Here is a 14,701-nt window from a genome sequence, read left to right on the forward strand (position 1 = left end):
AATGTGAGCCCATCGCAATCTCTGTGAGCTGGTTCGTACAGGGAAATACCTTTAAAATAACTACAGGGTTAGGGGACAAGGGCAAAACTGTCTACCCAGGTGTTGGGATTAATTTAGGAAAAAGCCAGCTGTTTTCATTTAACCTCTCGAAAAGGTTTATGCATTGTCTTCCCCTGACCACAGAAGAAAACACAACCACAGGACGAATTATTCTTTGAATGTTCCATACGTTATGAATATAACCACAGCAACAATAGAACTTGTGCTGAGATTAAAGTTTAAGAAGCTTTAAGATATTTTTAGTTCTTTTCATCTGAAAGTGTTTAGACTACCTTCAGAGAGGCTTTTCAACAGTCTCCTTACTGGAAAGAGTTGAGAAGTTTATAAGGCCAAGGTTACTGGGGCGATTTGGTTTTTAAATTTCCTTGAAAAGAGAGCGAAGGAGAGAAGAAATGAAGCAACAGCTGTGAACACTTATCAGCCGAAGAGGGCTGAAAGAACAGAAACTGAGTTTTGTGGAGAGACAGCGCATAGATCTCACTCTCGAGGTCAGATCTTTCATCCTCCTGTCTAGAAATCAAGCTTGTTTATTTGGTGTACCTTGGAGAAGTAGGTACGTTCAAATGGACCTCCCACAAGTCTCCTTAGCAGCCAAACGAGTCCAATGGCCCTCAGCCAACCAACCAAAAGAGGACTTTAAAGTCAACCGGAAGCTACCCATGAAACCTCATACAAAGTCCTATAACAGGAAGCCACACAAATAGAAAAGAAAATGCACCTGATTAAATGTAAGGACAGAAGTAGCCCTCGAGTCATGTAATAGTAAGTATGTAACAAAAGGAGATAAATACGTGCAGAACAGTCCTTGAATCTGAGTCTAGTTTAGAAATGTACGCACTTGGTTATTATTTCTGAAGGACTGAGAGTTCTACAAAGCAAAAATTTTCACAGAAAAGAGGCAGCATAACTGTGTCCATGGAATTAGATGGAACATTTCCAAGAAAAAAAATCAGAGGCAGTAGTGTCCCCTCTCCTATATTCCTTAGGCAAATGAGCAGTGGTGGGTGGTTCCAGGGGGCAGCTTTGGCTGAGGCTGGTAGCCTATGAGGACAGTTTATGCTCATTCAAAAGCCCCTGCCTTTAAACTGTTGTCCTCCTGATATTTTCTGCCAAACTAAAGACAGAATGGCCTGCTGAGAAGGGTCTTACAGAGCACAGGACTGAAACCAAAGCTAAGGCTTTCCCTTCTAGGGTGCTGGTCATTCACTGGGCAATGCTGTGATAGTAAGTCTTCCTGTGCCTCATTCTCCAGGGCTGTTCCAGGAGAGGACTGAAAACGTTAATCTCTAAGGCTCTTTCCAGCTCTGAACTTCTGGGTCAAAGAAAAGGGGAGATAGGTGCCAACAGGAGAGGAGGCGTTTCTGACCTGGCCCAAGCCTGTGAGCACTGTGACAGGAATCACTGGTACAGATTTTCAAATGGGGGTGGGGGCATAGAATTCACCTAAAAACAGAGATTTCCTGATCACCTGACAAGTGCCTTGAGCCCAAGACTCTCTCACAGTAGAATGGCTTCTTGTCCTCCCTGAAAGACTCTTCAAGTGACCTAGAGGAGAGGTAAAGACATTTAGTAGGGAGCACAGGAGGCCGGTCACAGTGGAAAAGGTTGTTAACAGCACCAGGGACATTATGCAGGCGCGGCGCTGGAGTGTGGCTCCTTCCCAGGCACAAACCACATCAAATCCTACTCAGGGTCGTGCTGGATGATTTTGCAACTGTTTGTGTAAACAACAAACCAACCTGATTCCCACACTTGTGCTTCTCTTTTACTGTCAGCAAAGTCAAGTCCTGACCTGTCTGTGCCAAATCCTCCGCTAAGATCTTCAAGACTGTAACTTCCTATACCTCAATACATCTTAAATTGCGGGAAGGGAGAGTAGGGGCGCACATCTGCCTTTTTTTTTTTTTTAACCCAGTTCAGAGCCTATTTAGATATGGAGAGGATGCAGCAGGAAGTCATGTTACCCAAAATCTGCTCGAGCGCTGTTTGGCTCCGAAGTAAGGAAATACCAAAGACCTAGAAGCTAGTAATGAAGTGGGCTCTCCGCCGTAGCTATGCAACAACGTCCAGACAACGCAGGGCAGCGACGAGCCGCGTTGACTGGAGCCTGTGGATTCTTGGCTTCAGAAAAATGGGGGTGGCGGGGCGGGAGGGTTGCAGATTGCAGAGTGACTCACACAAGCCCTGCGGTGGACATTTCTCCTGATGCTCCGTTCCCGGGCGTAGCAGCTGCAGGAGTAACCGACATCTCCACCTCTGTAAGAGGGAGAGATGAAAGGTGCCGCCCCAGTTCCCCAACTTTAAGAAGTGACTTCCGTCCTTTGGGTCATTTCTCTGAAGGAGGGGTGGGGTGTACTGCCCTCCTTGGCTAACCACTTTAGAGGCCGAACGACGCGCGTACCGGTGAGGTGTGTCCCCACCCCCGCCACCGGTCGGGGCTGTCCCAGGGCAGCCCCCTCTCCCGGGGGGAAGCTTTGAAGGCGATTTTTAAAAATCGCCGCCGCGCTTCCTCCGCTCCTTCCTTAGAGCTTCGGGGCCAGAAGGGCGCGCCGCGTCATCTTCCTCCTGCCGCCGCCCCGGGCCCAGCCCCGGGGAAAGTTGCCGTGAGAACCGCCAGGCCCGGAGACGCACGGCTCAGCCGTGGGACCCTCGGGCGCGCTCGGCCGGGAGCCCGGGGAGGCGCCCGCCGCAGCCGCCTGCAGCCGCCGGGGACTCGCGCGACCGTGCGCCCGCGGGAGGGACGACCCCGCGCACGGAGGTGCCCGGCCGGCCGCGCCCCGGATCTCAGTCCCTCCCCGCCGCCGCGCTCACCGCCGCCGCCGCTTTCTTCCCCGCAGCCGCGCCGAGACCATGTCGACGGAGACCGCGAGCGGCCCCACCGAGGACCAGGTGGAGATCCTGGAGTACAACTTCAACAAGGTCAACAAGCACCCGGACCCCACCACGCTGTGCCTCATCGCGGCCGAGGCCGGCCTTTCCGAGGAGGAGACTCAGGTGAGCCCGGCATACGCCCGCCCACCCCACCCCTGCCCGCCGGGGCCGTCTCGCGCACGCGGGGTCCCCCTCGCCCTTCCCCTATCTTCCGTCGCTTCTGCCCGCACCCCGGGAGCCCTGACGCCGCCGCATCCCAGCGTCCGGGCTCCGCGCGCCCCGTCTGCCCGTCCAGCCCCAGCCCGCGGTGGCTCCCCAGGAACCTTCAGAACCCTACCGATCACCCTTCCTTCTCCGTACTTCGGTGCTCTCCCCGTAGGCCGGGAGAAACGCGCCATCCTACTTCAGGGTTGGGAGCTGCGTCCCTGGTGCAGTCTCGCCTCGCTTCCTCCTCCCCCCAGCTCAATTTCTCCCCTGGGCTGTGAGAGAAACTTTTGCAAGGGTACCTTGTGCGCTCTCTGAGCTCCCCCGCTCTCAAATCTATTCTAGAGCGAGAGTGTCAGGGCCGGAAGGGACTTCAGCGATCAACGGTAAATTCAGCCCTCGGCTTGGCAAACAAGGGAACTGAGGCCAAGAAGGAGAGAGTCTCCAGGATAGCAAGGGTCTTTAAGCTAGCCCTTTCCACCATATCACGTTGCAGTTTCCCCTTAGCTGCAGAAGTAAGATAGTAGATAGCCAGGGAGATTTCACATTTTAAAAAATTCCCGGGCTCTAAGATGTAGTCTTTTTCTGGAGTTTTCCAAGAAGGAAAGCATCTGACGTTACAACTGAAGGGAGTGGAAGCAGATGCCCCCCTAAGTGCCCCGATTTATCTATTTTAAAAAGCTCCTATGTTATTCAGAATATTGTTTAAGGTAGAGAATGCAACACTGAGCATGATTATTAACCTCCAGGTGCAATGTTGGCTCCTTCAGCTGACTTTAAAAAAACAAAAAACAAAACAAAAAAACAAAAACCCTATCCAGAGTTTACTCTGACTCCTATTTTCCCCTTGGTTATGGAAAGACAATCAGTTATGCATGATAATACCACTTGGAACTGCCCTAGCATCTCTCCCACGGGAGCCCAAAGCACTTCCACATCTCTAGTCTCAGCTCTAAAGCAGAGCGCTTCCTATTTTTCCCATTTTATAGACCTGAACCTCTGGCACTTTGACCTCTCCTCACCTTGAACCATAGTCAGCTGAGGCTTAAGAGCTTGTAATGGGTGCTCCAGGATACTCCAGAACCAAGACCCTGGACCCCAAGTCTAAAGTGATTTTTACCAGTTAAGCCAGATGCCCTTTGGAGAATTTGCCCATAGAAAATCCTCTCATTCCTAGGTCAGATAGAAAGTCAAGCATATCTGTTTTTAGCAAAGGGAACAGCTGTCAGACTAACAAGAACCAGCACTTAATGGAAGGTGATTTCATGTGACCCAAGTCCAGCCATTCATGTTTCTTGGAACCCCCTGGGGGGGCAGGCTGCTGAAGCTTTATCACTTAAAATCCCACACTATATTTAGAAAAGAGGAGTGATCAGAGAGATAATAATAACTTGTCTTTTAAAAAGGCTGTGAGTTTATTGGCACAGTGCCAGCTAGGGGTCTAAGCTCCTCTGAGCCTCTGCTTCTCCCACAGTAAATCACCCTTCCCTGCGAGGCAGCATAATTATGCCGCCCTCTGTGATGGCTGATACTTGCCAGGTATTGTGCCGGGCGCCCTCCAAGTAGTAAATCATTTGTCTGTCACAACAGGGCTATGCGGTAGGGAGCATTAGCCCGGTTGGACAGATAAGAGAACCAAGAAAGGTTGAATAACTGGCCCAGGGCCATAACTAGGAAGTAATAGAGCTAGGATTTGAACTGTGGCAGTCTGGGTCACAATCCAGACTCCTCTATCTACCTTGTTGTCTTCACAGAGAGAAAGAATGGGGACAACTAGGGGATGGAGGGGAGGACTGAAAATTCCATTTCTATTTTATTTCTTTCTGGGAAAAAAAATGCATGTATCACATGACAGGCATCCCAGCTATGTTCAATCTTTCCTTGAGTTTCACCTTCTATTAAAGAACTGAAATGAAATCAGGTGAGGGGCAGGAAGAAAGAGAGGGAGCCTGATTCTTTTCGTGGTTGAGGTCCACCAATTCAGACTTCTGACAGCAGGTTCACCTGCTCCCCCTCCCCGGGCAGCCTCTCTCCATTGCCCCTCTGCCAACGTCTTCAAGTGAACAAATGATAGATGAAACCCTGAAATGAGTGGGTGTAGGGGTGAGTCAGCCTCAGAGCAGGGCCCCTGGCTTCCTTTTCCTGCCACGGGGCCAACACCTTCTTTCTCTCTGAGGCTGCCACAGCTCTGCTTGCCCCTCTGCCTTCCTGTGTGGACCCACAGAGAAGCATCGGAGACCCCAGAGCTCAGAGGGAGGCAACATTTAGCAAGTTCAGGGGAAGAGCCTTTCCCAGGGTTTCCATCCTCTGTCCCTCCTTACTTGGTTGGGTCCCATTTTCCAACTTCCCATCCTTTCCACCCTAACTCTTTCCCAGCTCACCCCACCCCCATGGGCACTGCTTGGTAAGAATGGTTTCTTCTTCAATCTTCTCAAGCAACATAGACCTATTTTAGAGAGGGGGGAGGGGCAGAAGGACAGGGGGAGAGAGAGAATCTTAGGCAGGCCCAGCAAGGAGCCCAATGTGGGGCTCGATCTCACAACCTTGAGATCATGACCTGAGCTGAAATCAAGACATGGATGCTTACCCTACTGAACCACCCTGGTGCCCCCTCGAACAACATTTATAGTTTTAAAAGTGTCTTCTGGAGATACCATGCCCTATGGTGAACTTTTTGGCATAAATAAAATTATTTTAAGTTATTGTAGGGTTGGCAGGGACTCTTTAAAGAACTCCACGAAGGCCAGGGTCTGCTGGGCCTGCATATAAGCTGGGTCTGGTAGCTGCACATCCCCTGTTTCTATTCTTTATCTGTGTTGCCCCTTTCCATAGGGAGAGATCTCCAAAGCCATATTTTTTGCTTATGCCTGATCCCTCACCCCAACACCACCCACCTCCTGAGTTGGGAGTCACATTCTTCCTTTTCCTAGAACAAATAATACTTTAGTAGAAGAAAAAGAAGCACGAGATGCCCCTTTGAGATAATGAACTAGAGCTGATCCACAGCGCTGGTATTGGGCAGGGGCAAGAGGGACTAGAAGTGTGAGCCATTCTCTGGGGGCTTTGATGACCTCTTTGTGACTGTCCCACTGTAGGACAGTGTTCTCTGCTACTGGGAGGACACCTGTAGGAACCAGGAGTGAGGTGAAGGGAGCTCTAGTGTTAGTAACTTTTTAGGTTGCATTTGCTGGGATCCTAGAATGGGTTTTTTTTTCTCGTGGCCGTAATAAGATATCTCTTACATTTAAATGAGATAAACCTTACCGAATCCCAACCCCTGTGTCTTTTATTATTGTGAAGTCATGTTAGAAGGGGCTGGGAAAGGTCTTTATCAGTCCCTGGGGAGGCTGGGGAGATCTGGCATTTTCTGTGATCACAAATTCAAGCCCAGGGTAGCTGGTGTCGGTTCTTAGGGAGGTTCCCAGTATCTTTATCTCTTCTTAATGCCCTGGGACTATTCCCAGAACTCTGCGGTTTTAGTTGTTGGACATTTTATCAGTGGAATGAAGACCTCTAAAAGTCTCCCCCCTAAAAGAATAAAATGTTAGTTCCTAGAGAAAAAGACAAGAACAATGTTACTTTGCCTCCACCCCTCCCCATCACAGTGTCTAATTATCATCTGTTCACTCAGAGTAAATAAATCTCCATCAATGGGGTGAGGTAATGAGGGCATTCATTTATAAGCCAGTGAGGGACGGATGTCTTTCCCAGGGGATGACTGAAACAAGGAAGAGAAGAATAAAGCCAGGTGGAAAATTCGTATTGACGTGAGTGAGGTGGGATAAGATTCAGCTCCGGAGGGGATAAGAAGCCAGCAAGGTGTTTAATGGTTTTTGTTGGACAGCACCTGGTTTGCCAAATTATTATATACATACCTGATTTAAAATAGACGTCTTTAGAAAATCATTGGGCGTTCCTTGAGCCTCGTCCCTCCCCCAGCACTAGGCTCACTTTGTTAGGCATTTGGACGCCAACTCTCCAGCTCACAAATGTCCTCGCTGAAGGTATTTTGGGTAACTGTACATTAATATTCATTACTAGTATAAAGATATGGGTGGCTTTTCTGAATGAGACCAGCTCAATCATTTTGTCTTAAATGAATCCTGACAGAAAATGAGACTTTCCTCCTCCAAGTTTTAATTAGTCAGTCTTTAAAACTTTGCCGTGTATTCAGTTCTAGTAACTGGAAATCCTATTGAATCAGACCTTGTAGCTTCGAAACCCCCACGGAGCTACTCATTAGTGAAACTGGAGCCATGCTGCTCTCACATCAGACTCCAGAGTTAACGACACACACAAGGATTACAGAAGAAAATGCACCTACTTTTAGCACTAGAATGAGCTTTGGTTAAAGCCACCGAAGTTACCGCAAGCTCTCTTCTCCTTAAGGCCAGTGATCTCCAGGAGTAGAATGTGGCCCCTGGACAGCCACTATGCCAAATGGGTAGTCTGCTGTCCTTGGCTTTAGATTACTTGTCTCTGCTGCCACCTCAGAGTACGAGACAACCGACCTTGACAGCCACGTAAGTCATTTCAACGTGTAAACTCTGGTACAGTGACGGCGAGTTATAAGTACGGTCCCATGCTCTTCAGCCAGCTTAGCCTTGGTGCGGAGCCCTAAGTGGCCCTGTGGCCCCCCTCCCTTCTGGCTCTACAGGCCTTGGTCCCTAGAAGCACTCCTTCCCTGTGGTTCTCACCCATTCTTCTGATCTTGGGCTTAGGCTGCACTGCTTTCAGCTGCCTGGATCTCTGCAGAGAGGAGACCTTCCCCAGCATGACCCCAGAGTCCACTCTCCTTGTCCCGAGGCTGAGTCTGCAGCTGACCATACTAAGTCAGAGCCCTCGGGAGGCCCATCTCCCTCAGCACATCCCGGGTCTGGTGTCCATCCCACAGCTGTGTTCTTTCTGCTGCTTTTCTGCCCCCTCACGTGCTTAGCTCTGGAATAGGTGAATTATAAAAACCCCAGGAGGGACGCTGAAGACCTCCGAAGCTCACCTCTTCACGTACAGTTGAGCTGACTAGCGCGTGTTTAAGGGGCTTCCTCAAGTTCTCGTAGCCAATGATCACCAAAGAGCTTCCTATTGGCAGGGCCCAGGACTGCAGAGTCCCCAGTGGCCACCTACCCAGGCAACTTGCCTGTTTGTCCCAGTGTGACATGAAAATATCATCATTCCTAATGTTTGCCATGATGTGTGAAAGGCTGGGAAACACAGGAAAATAAAGCCTGAGGTCTGACTTCCCACAGGGCCCTCTGACTCATGCTCTCCCCGGGGGGCTCAGCGCCTGCTGCTTCTGTTTCCTCACTAGTCCCTCTTCGACATTGTTTTTTAAAAATTCCAGTTTCCTCCTGGCCAACCTGATCCACACCCCAGCCTATTCGCCAGCCTGGATCTCCTTGTCTTCTGTTTGCAGAATCCCCTACCCCTCCCTAGCATAGTAAAAGGCAGCCCCACAACATAGAAAACTGGCTGAGCCCTCACACAGTACCATGTCTAGAAGCATCCCATCTGGAGCCTTCCCTAAATCCAGGGTCTCTTTTGTGAGATGTGACTATTTGGTGCATAGAGCTAGAAGATTCTGAGTAAGCTGGAAGGCCCACTCTTTCTTTTCTCACCGTTCAGCAGCCCTGCAGCAGGAGAGTTTGGGCTAGCCTACCCCATGGATCCCCAGGAAGGAGTGCCCTGAGGTTGTCCAGGGCTGTTTCCCATTCATTTTATTTAACAAATACGTACTAAGCACTACTGATGACCCAAGGCCTTTGATGAGATCACCACACATTGGTGAGATATAGCAGCCATAGAGATTTATCTGGGACATCAAGGAGATGCTTCAGTTTCTTTCATTCATTCAACAAACACTGATTAATCTCAGTTAAGCCCTTGTGCTAGGAGTAAAGGATGCAATCGATGATAAGATGTATACAGTCTCTGCTTTCATGGATCTTATATTCTAGAAGGAAATGTAGACTAAAAGCAGTAATTATAGATATTAAAAGTTCTGTGAAGGTAACAAAGTATTAAAACCTCGAGAATGAGGAGATGGGTGGAGAATTTCCTTTAGACAAAGTGATTAGGGAAGGCTTCATTGAGAAAACTGAGACCTGAGAATGAGAGGGAGATCATCAGATAGAGAATGAAGATAGAACATGGTAAGCATAGGAAATAGCATGTGCAAAGGTCCTGGGGCAGGGAAGGTAAGTGTCCCAGTGAGAAAAACCATCCCCGTGGACACATTCCTTTCTGGTTGGGCCACAGAGGCTACCTTTTAGACAAGGAAGGGATGTTCCAATTTTCCAGTATGTGACAGGTAATTTTGCACATCTCCCTCCTCCAGAAATGGTTCAAGCAGCGTCTGGCCCAGTGGCGGCAGTCAGAAGGCCTACCCTCAGAGTGCAGATCCGTGACAGACTGAGGAACTGTTGGGCACTGGCAGCCGCCCTCCACGAAGACCGTCTGCCATTTCTCTCCTCGGCTTAACCAAGCGTTTTGGTTTTTCAGTGTAGTGCTGTGTGTTCCATTGTTAGCTGTCCTGCTATTTAACACAACGTTGTATTTTTTTAATGTATATAACCCGAAAAGAAAGTAACCCTAAGAAGCTATATGTAGCTTCTGTGTAAAGCAGTGGCTTGGCTGGGAAGTGGTGAGGCTTGCATTTCCTTTTGGGTCTTGATAATAGATGGTGTGAAAATCATCTAAGTTTCCTTTTGACCAGCACCTCCCAGTACCAGTTTATCGTTACCATCCATTTCAGAGTGGGCAAGGCCTCTGTTGAAAAGATAATATGACCAAGAGGGGAAACAGGGGAAACATTTCCTTCTGATTCTACTTCCCTAAGTTGTTTTCCTTATGTTGCAGTCGTACATTGACACTGAGTGAGAATACAGAGGGAGATTTGAGTCCAATTTCATAAAGCAGTTCCTTGGATTATTAGCTGCATTCACTTGGAAAGAACCCAGTTAGGCTGGGAGACAGAAACTCCAACTGGCAGAAAATCAAGTAAGAAAAAGATCCACAGAAGTCTTCAATTTACCTTGTGTAAATGTATTTGTTAAATTTATTTTACTAAACAAAATGAACTGCTTTTTGTCTCTGAAATGATATTCTAATAAAAACTTTTTTGTTGAAAATGCACTGAGTCCTCTGCAGATTTTTAACTGAATAATACATGTATCAAAGAAAAATAGAGTAGCTCCAACATAGGAGCAGACCGACAAAAGAGCTGTCATTTTTCAAGTCCTTGCTATTCAAAGTGTGGTCCAGGACTGGCGTCACCAGCATTAGCCACAAGCTTCTGAGAAAGACAGAATCTCAGACTCCAATCCAGACCAACTGAATCAGAATCTGCATTTTTAACAAGGTCCCCAAGTGCTGTCTATGCACACGCAAGTGTGAGCAGCACTGTTCTCTCACAGACCCTACAGGGTATTTGCACCCATCTTCTGTGATAGTACCTTCAATGTTTTAATGGTCTTATTAGTTAAAAGTGTGTTTGACTGGGGCACCTGGGTGGCTCAGTTAAGTGACCAACTCTTGGCTTTGGCTCAGGCCATGGTCTCACAGGTGTGAGATGGAGCCCAAGTCAGGCTCTGCACTCAGTGGGGAGTCTGCTTGAAGATTCTCCCTCTGCCCCTCCCGCCCCCCAACCCCTCGAATAAATAAATAAATCTTTCCTTAAAAAGTGTGTTTCACTGCATGGAACAATAACTGGATCATAATGGAGTAACCAAATAGGCTTTTTGTTTCTTTATTTAATTGACTACTTGATACAGCAGCAGGTAAGTGTCTCTTGAATGTTGTCAAAGACCTATGGTCATTCTGTCTCCTGCTTTGCTATCTTTAACTTGTAGCTTTGTGTTCATGGATACAAGGTGGATGCTTGGCCATTGAGTCTGCATTTCAAGCAAAAAAAGGGGTGTGGGGAATGCCAGCGAAGTCTCTGACCTTTAAAAAAGGTTTCCTGGAGGCCCCCACCTGGCAACTGTCCCCTACATCTCAATGGCCGGAACTGAGTCCCGTGACTATTCCTAACTGCAAGGGAGCCTAGGAAAGTGAACGTTTTTAATTGGGCATATGGCAGCCTTGAGCAAAATTGGGATTCTGTTGGTAAGAAAGAAGGGAAGAGGGGTGCCTGGGTGGTTCAGTTAAGTCTCTCCAGCTCAGGTCATGATCCCAGGGTCCTGGGATGGAGCCCCATGTCGGGCTCCCCACTCAGTGGGGAGTCTGCTTCCTCTCCCTCTATCCTTCCCCCACCCCTTACCCCCAACTAGTGCACTCTCTCTGGTACTCTCTTTCTCTCTCTCTAATAAATAAATAAAACTAAAAAAAAAAAGAAACAAGGGGAGGATGGATATTAGAAAGACCACTACCAGTGTCTGCCAACCCAGCCTGGAATGACACTTTTTTTTTTTTTAAGTAGTCTCCACACCCAGCATGGAGCTCAATGTGGGGCTTGAACTCAGGACCCTGAGATCAAGACCAGAGTTGAGATCAAGAGTCCAACACTTAACTGACTGAGTCACCTCGGTGCCCCATCCCTGGTCTACGTTTCTGAACTCTGACCTACAATGCAGGCACAATTTTTTTTAGATCTTTAAAAAAAAGAGTCCAGAATAAGAAACATTAACAGTTGTTCAGAATACAAATGTTTATAAGAACCCATTAAACATCCTTGGCAAGTTTCCTCTCCCTATACCTTAAAACATTTCTTCCGTAAACAACACACAGGGACCCAGGGTCTGGAAGCAGAACCCCATCTGGCATGTGCCCCTGGAACCTAATTAGTGATGCCCTGAGCATCTCTTGGCACCCAGGGCTGGATGTTGACATCACTTTCTGGAGAGAAAGAAGGGCAAAGGTGGAGACGGGGCAGGAATGCATGTGCATAGTAAATACCTGCATAGAGAGAACCTTTCAAAGCACTTTCATAGACACTGGCTAACAGGGAGGAAATAACTGTCCACAAGGCAGATGCAGAGCACAGCGATTTACCCCGATCAGGGCCTGGGAGAGCTGGTAAACCAGGTCGGAGCCCCACGTCAGACGTCTTCCTAGCGACCAGAGACACGTTTCAAGAACCATCCGTCCAGGATGAGAAGAGTTAACCAGTTGGGTGGAGAGAGAGCCTTGGGACCAAGAAGCACCTTTTGTGACAGAAGGATCACTTCCCATGTTCATCAGGCCCAAGAGTCAAGAGTCTTTGAATGGGGACAGGGAGTTAAGATGGCGGAGGAGTAGGGGACGCCTTTTTCAGCCGGTCCCCTGAGTCGAGCTGGATAGGTACCAGACCAGCCAAACAACCACGGAATCAGCCTGACACGCAGGAAGATACATCTGGATCTCTACAAATGAACATCTCCAGCGCTGAGTATTGAGGTACGAAGCAGGGAGCCGTGAAACCGCGCACAGATATCGGAAGATAAACGGAAGGGGGAGGGAGCCGCTGCGTTCAGGCGCCGGGAAGCGGCAGCCACCTGCACGGGGGAGCGGGCGGGCTCGCGGATGGCACCCGCAAAACAGCAGACTGAGACCGTGAGCCGGGAGCGCGCGCGCCACCAGGCATCTCTCGGAACACCGGAATCCCGGTGAGCTCACTGGATCCAGACTGAGACCGGGAGATCCGGGAGCGGGCGCGGGGCGGCTGGCGGCATTAGAAACACAAAGGATAGAGACGCGCAGGCCCTGGAAGTGAGGGCTGGGACGCCGGGTGTGGGGCGCACATCCCCGGACGCTGCAGGGCTGAGCAGCACCAACAGTAACAGAGTTAAAATGGCCAGAACATCAGTGGAGAACAGTCCGCGATCCCTCTGTTCTGTGACAGAGGCTGAAACTCGGCCGCTGCTGCTCTGACTCTCAGAAGAGGCACAGCAAACCGCCAGTAAAAGCCGCCAGAGAACAAAAGCCTGGAAATCGTGGCTCAGAGAGTGCCCATCCCCATCCCCCCTCGCAGGGGACTCGGAGACTCTACCCAAACAGGGTTGCCTGAGTATTGGCGTGGCAGGCCCCTCCCCCAGAACACAGAAGCCAGGCTGAAAAATCAAGAAGCCCACAACCCGGGCGCCGCGGGTGGGCGCAGCATCTGTGACGCCTGTCTTCCGGCTTGGGGCGTGATCCCAGCATTCGAAAGGAGTCCTCATCGGGCTCCTCTACGCCTGCTTCTTCCTCTCCCACTCCCTGCTTCTGTTCCCTCTCTCGCTGGTTGGCTCTCTGCTACATAAATAAAAAAATAAAATCTTTGAAGAAGCCCACATCCCTAAGATCCCTATAAAACAAGGGGCACGCCTGGGACCCAGTCAATAATTGTTTGAGCTCCTGGACAACCCCGCAACCTCTCCTCATCAGAATGACAAGAAGGAGAAGCCCCCCCCAGCAAAGAAAAGACAGTGAGTCTGTGGCCTCTGCCACAGAAATAATGGATATGGATGTAACCAAATTATCAGAAATGGAATTCAGAGTAACGATGGTCAAAATGATGAGTAGAATTGAAAAAACTATTAACGAAAAGGTTACTGAGAATATAGAATCCCTAAGGACAGAAATGAGAGCAAATCTGACAGAAATTAAAAATTCTATGAGCCAAATGCAGGCAAAACTAGAGGCTCTGATGGCCAGGGTCACCAAAGCAGAGGAACGTATTAGTGAATTGGAGGAAGGGGTAATAGAGGAAAAAACAAAAATAGAAGCTGGTCTTAAAAAAATCCACACCCATGAATGTAGGTTGCGGGAGATTACTGACTCAATGAAACGATCCAATGTCAGAATCATCGGCATCCCCGAGGGGGTGGAGAAAAACAGAGGTCTAGAAGAGATATTTGAACAAATTGTAGCTGAAAACTTCCCTAATCTAGCAAGGGAAACAAACATTCGTGTCCAAGAGGCAGAGAGGACCCCTCCCAAGCTCAACCACGACAAACCTACGCCACGTCACGTCATAGTGAAATTCGCAAATATTAGATCCAAGGATACAGTATTGAAAGCGGCCAGGGCAAAGAAATTTCTCACGTACCAAGGCAAAGGCATCAGAATTACGTCAGACCTGTCTACACAGACCTGGAATGAGAGAAAGGGTTGGGGGGGCATTTTTAAAGCTCTTTCAGAGAAAAACATGCAGCCAAGGATCCTTTATCCAGCAAGGTTGTCATTCAGAATTGATGGAGAAATAAAGACATGCCAGAATTGCCAGTCATTAACCAATTTCGTAACCATGAAGCCAGCCCTACAGGAGATATTACGGGGGGTTCTATAAAGGTAAAAAGGCCCCAAGAGTGATACAGAACAGAAAGTCACAACCGATACAAACAAAGACTTTACTGGCAACATGGCATCATTAAAATTCTATCTCTCAGTTCTTAGTGTCAATGTAAATGGTTTAAACGCTCCCATAAGTGCCACAGGGTTGCAGATTGGATAAAAAGACATGACCCATCCATTTGCTATCTACAAGAGACTCATTTCGAACCCAAAGATGCATTTAGACTGAGAGTAAGGGGATGGAGTACCATCTTTCATGCAAATGGACCTCAAAAGAAAGCTGGGGTAGCAATTCTCATATCAGATAGATTGGATTTTA

At 48.6% G+C, this 14,701-nt stretch overlaps 1 protein-coding gene and 1 long non-coding RNA gene across 5 annotated transcripts in view; one reads left to right on the top strand and one right to left on the bottom strand.

Moving 5' to 3' along the window:
• Nucleotides 1-7,020, bottom strand: part of LOC103672752 — a 27,270-nt gene extending 20,250 nt beyond the window's left edge. The window contains exons 1-3 of one of the 4 annotated variants that reach the window (XR_005833484.1): nt 3,292-7,020; nt 2,238-2,316; nt 1,529-1,605 (exon numbers count right to left, since the gene is read on the bottom strand). This is a non-coding gene — a long non-coding RNA (uncharacterized LOC103672752). Of the gene's footprint in view, nt 1-1,528; nt 1,606-2,237; nt 2,317-2,871; nt 3,010-3,268 lie in introns of those variants that run through there. The other 3 variants (XR_005833483.1, XR_005833485.1, XR_005833487.1) reach the window with 3 other exon arrangements.
• Nucleotides 2,114-10,266, top strand: HOPX (HOP homeobox). The gene is made up of 3 exons (XM_040625247.1): nt 2,114-2,338; nt 2,898-3,054; nt 9,470-10,266. Exons 1-3 carry the CDS (start codon nt 2,115-2,117, stop codon nt 9,545-9,547), a joined length of 459 nt encoding a protein of 152 aa, XP_040481181.1. The 5' UTR covers nt 2,114; the 3' UTR covers nt 9,548-10,266.
• Nucleotides 10,267-14,701: the final 4,435 nt, after the last annotated feature.

The sequence above is a fragment of the Ursus maritimus genome, unplaced genomic scaffold (genome assembly GCF_017311325.1).
Source record: "Ursus maritimus isolate PB19 unplaced genomic scaffold, ASM1731132v1 scaffold_8, whole genome shotgun sequence".
Lineage (NCBI taxonomy): Eukaryota > Metazoa > Chordata > Mammalia > Carnivora > Ursidae > Ursus > Ursus maritimus.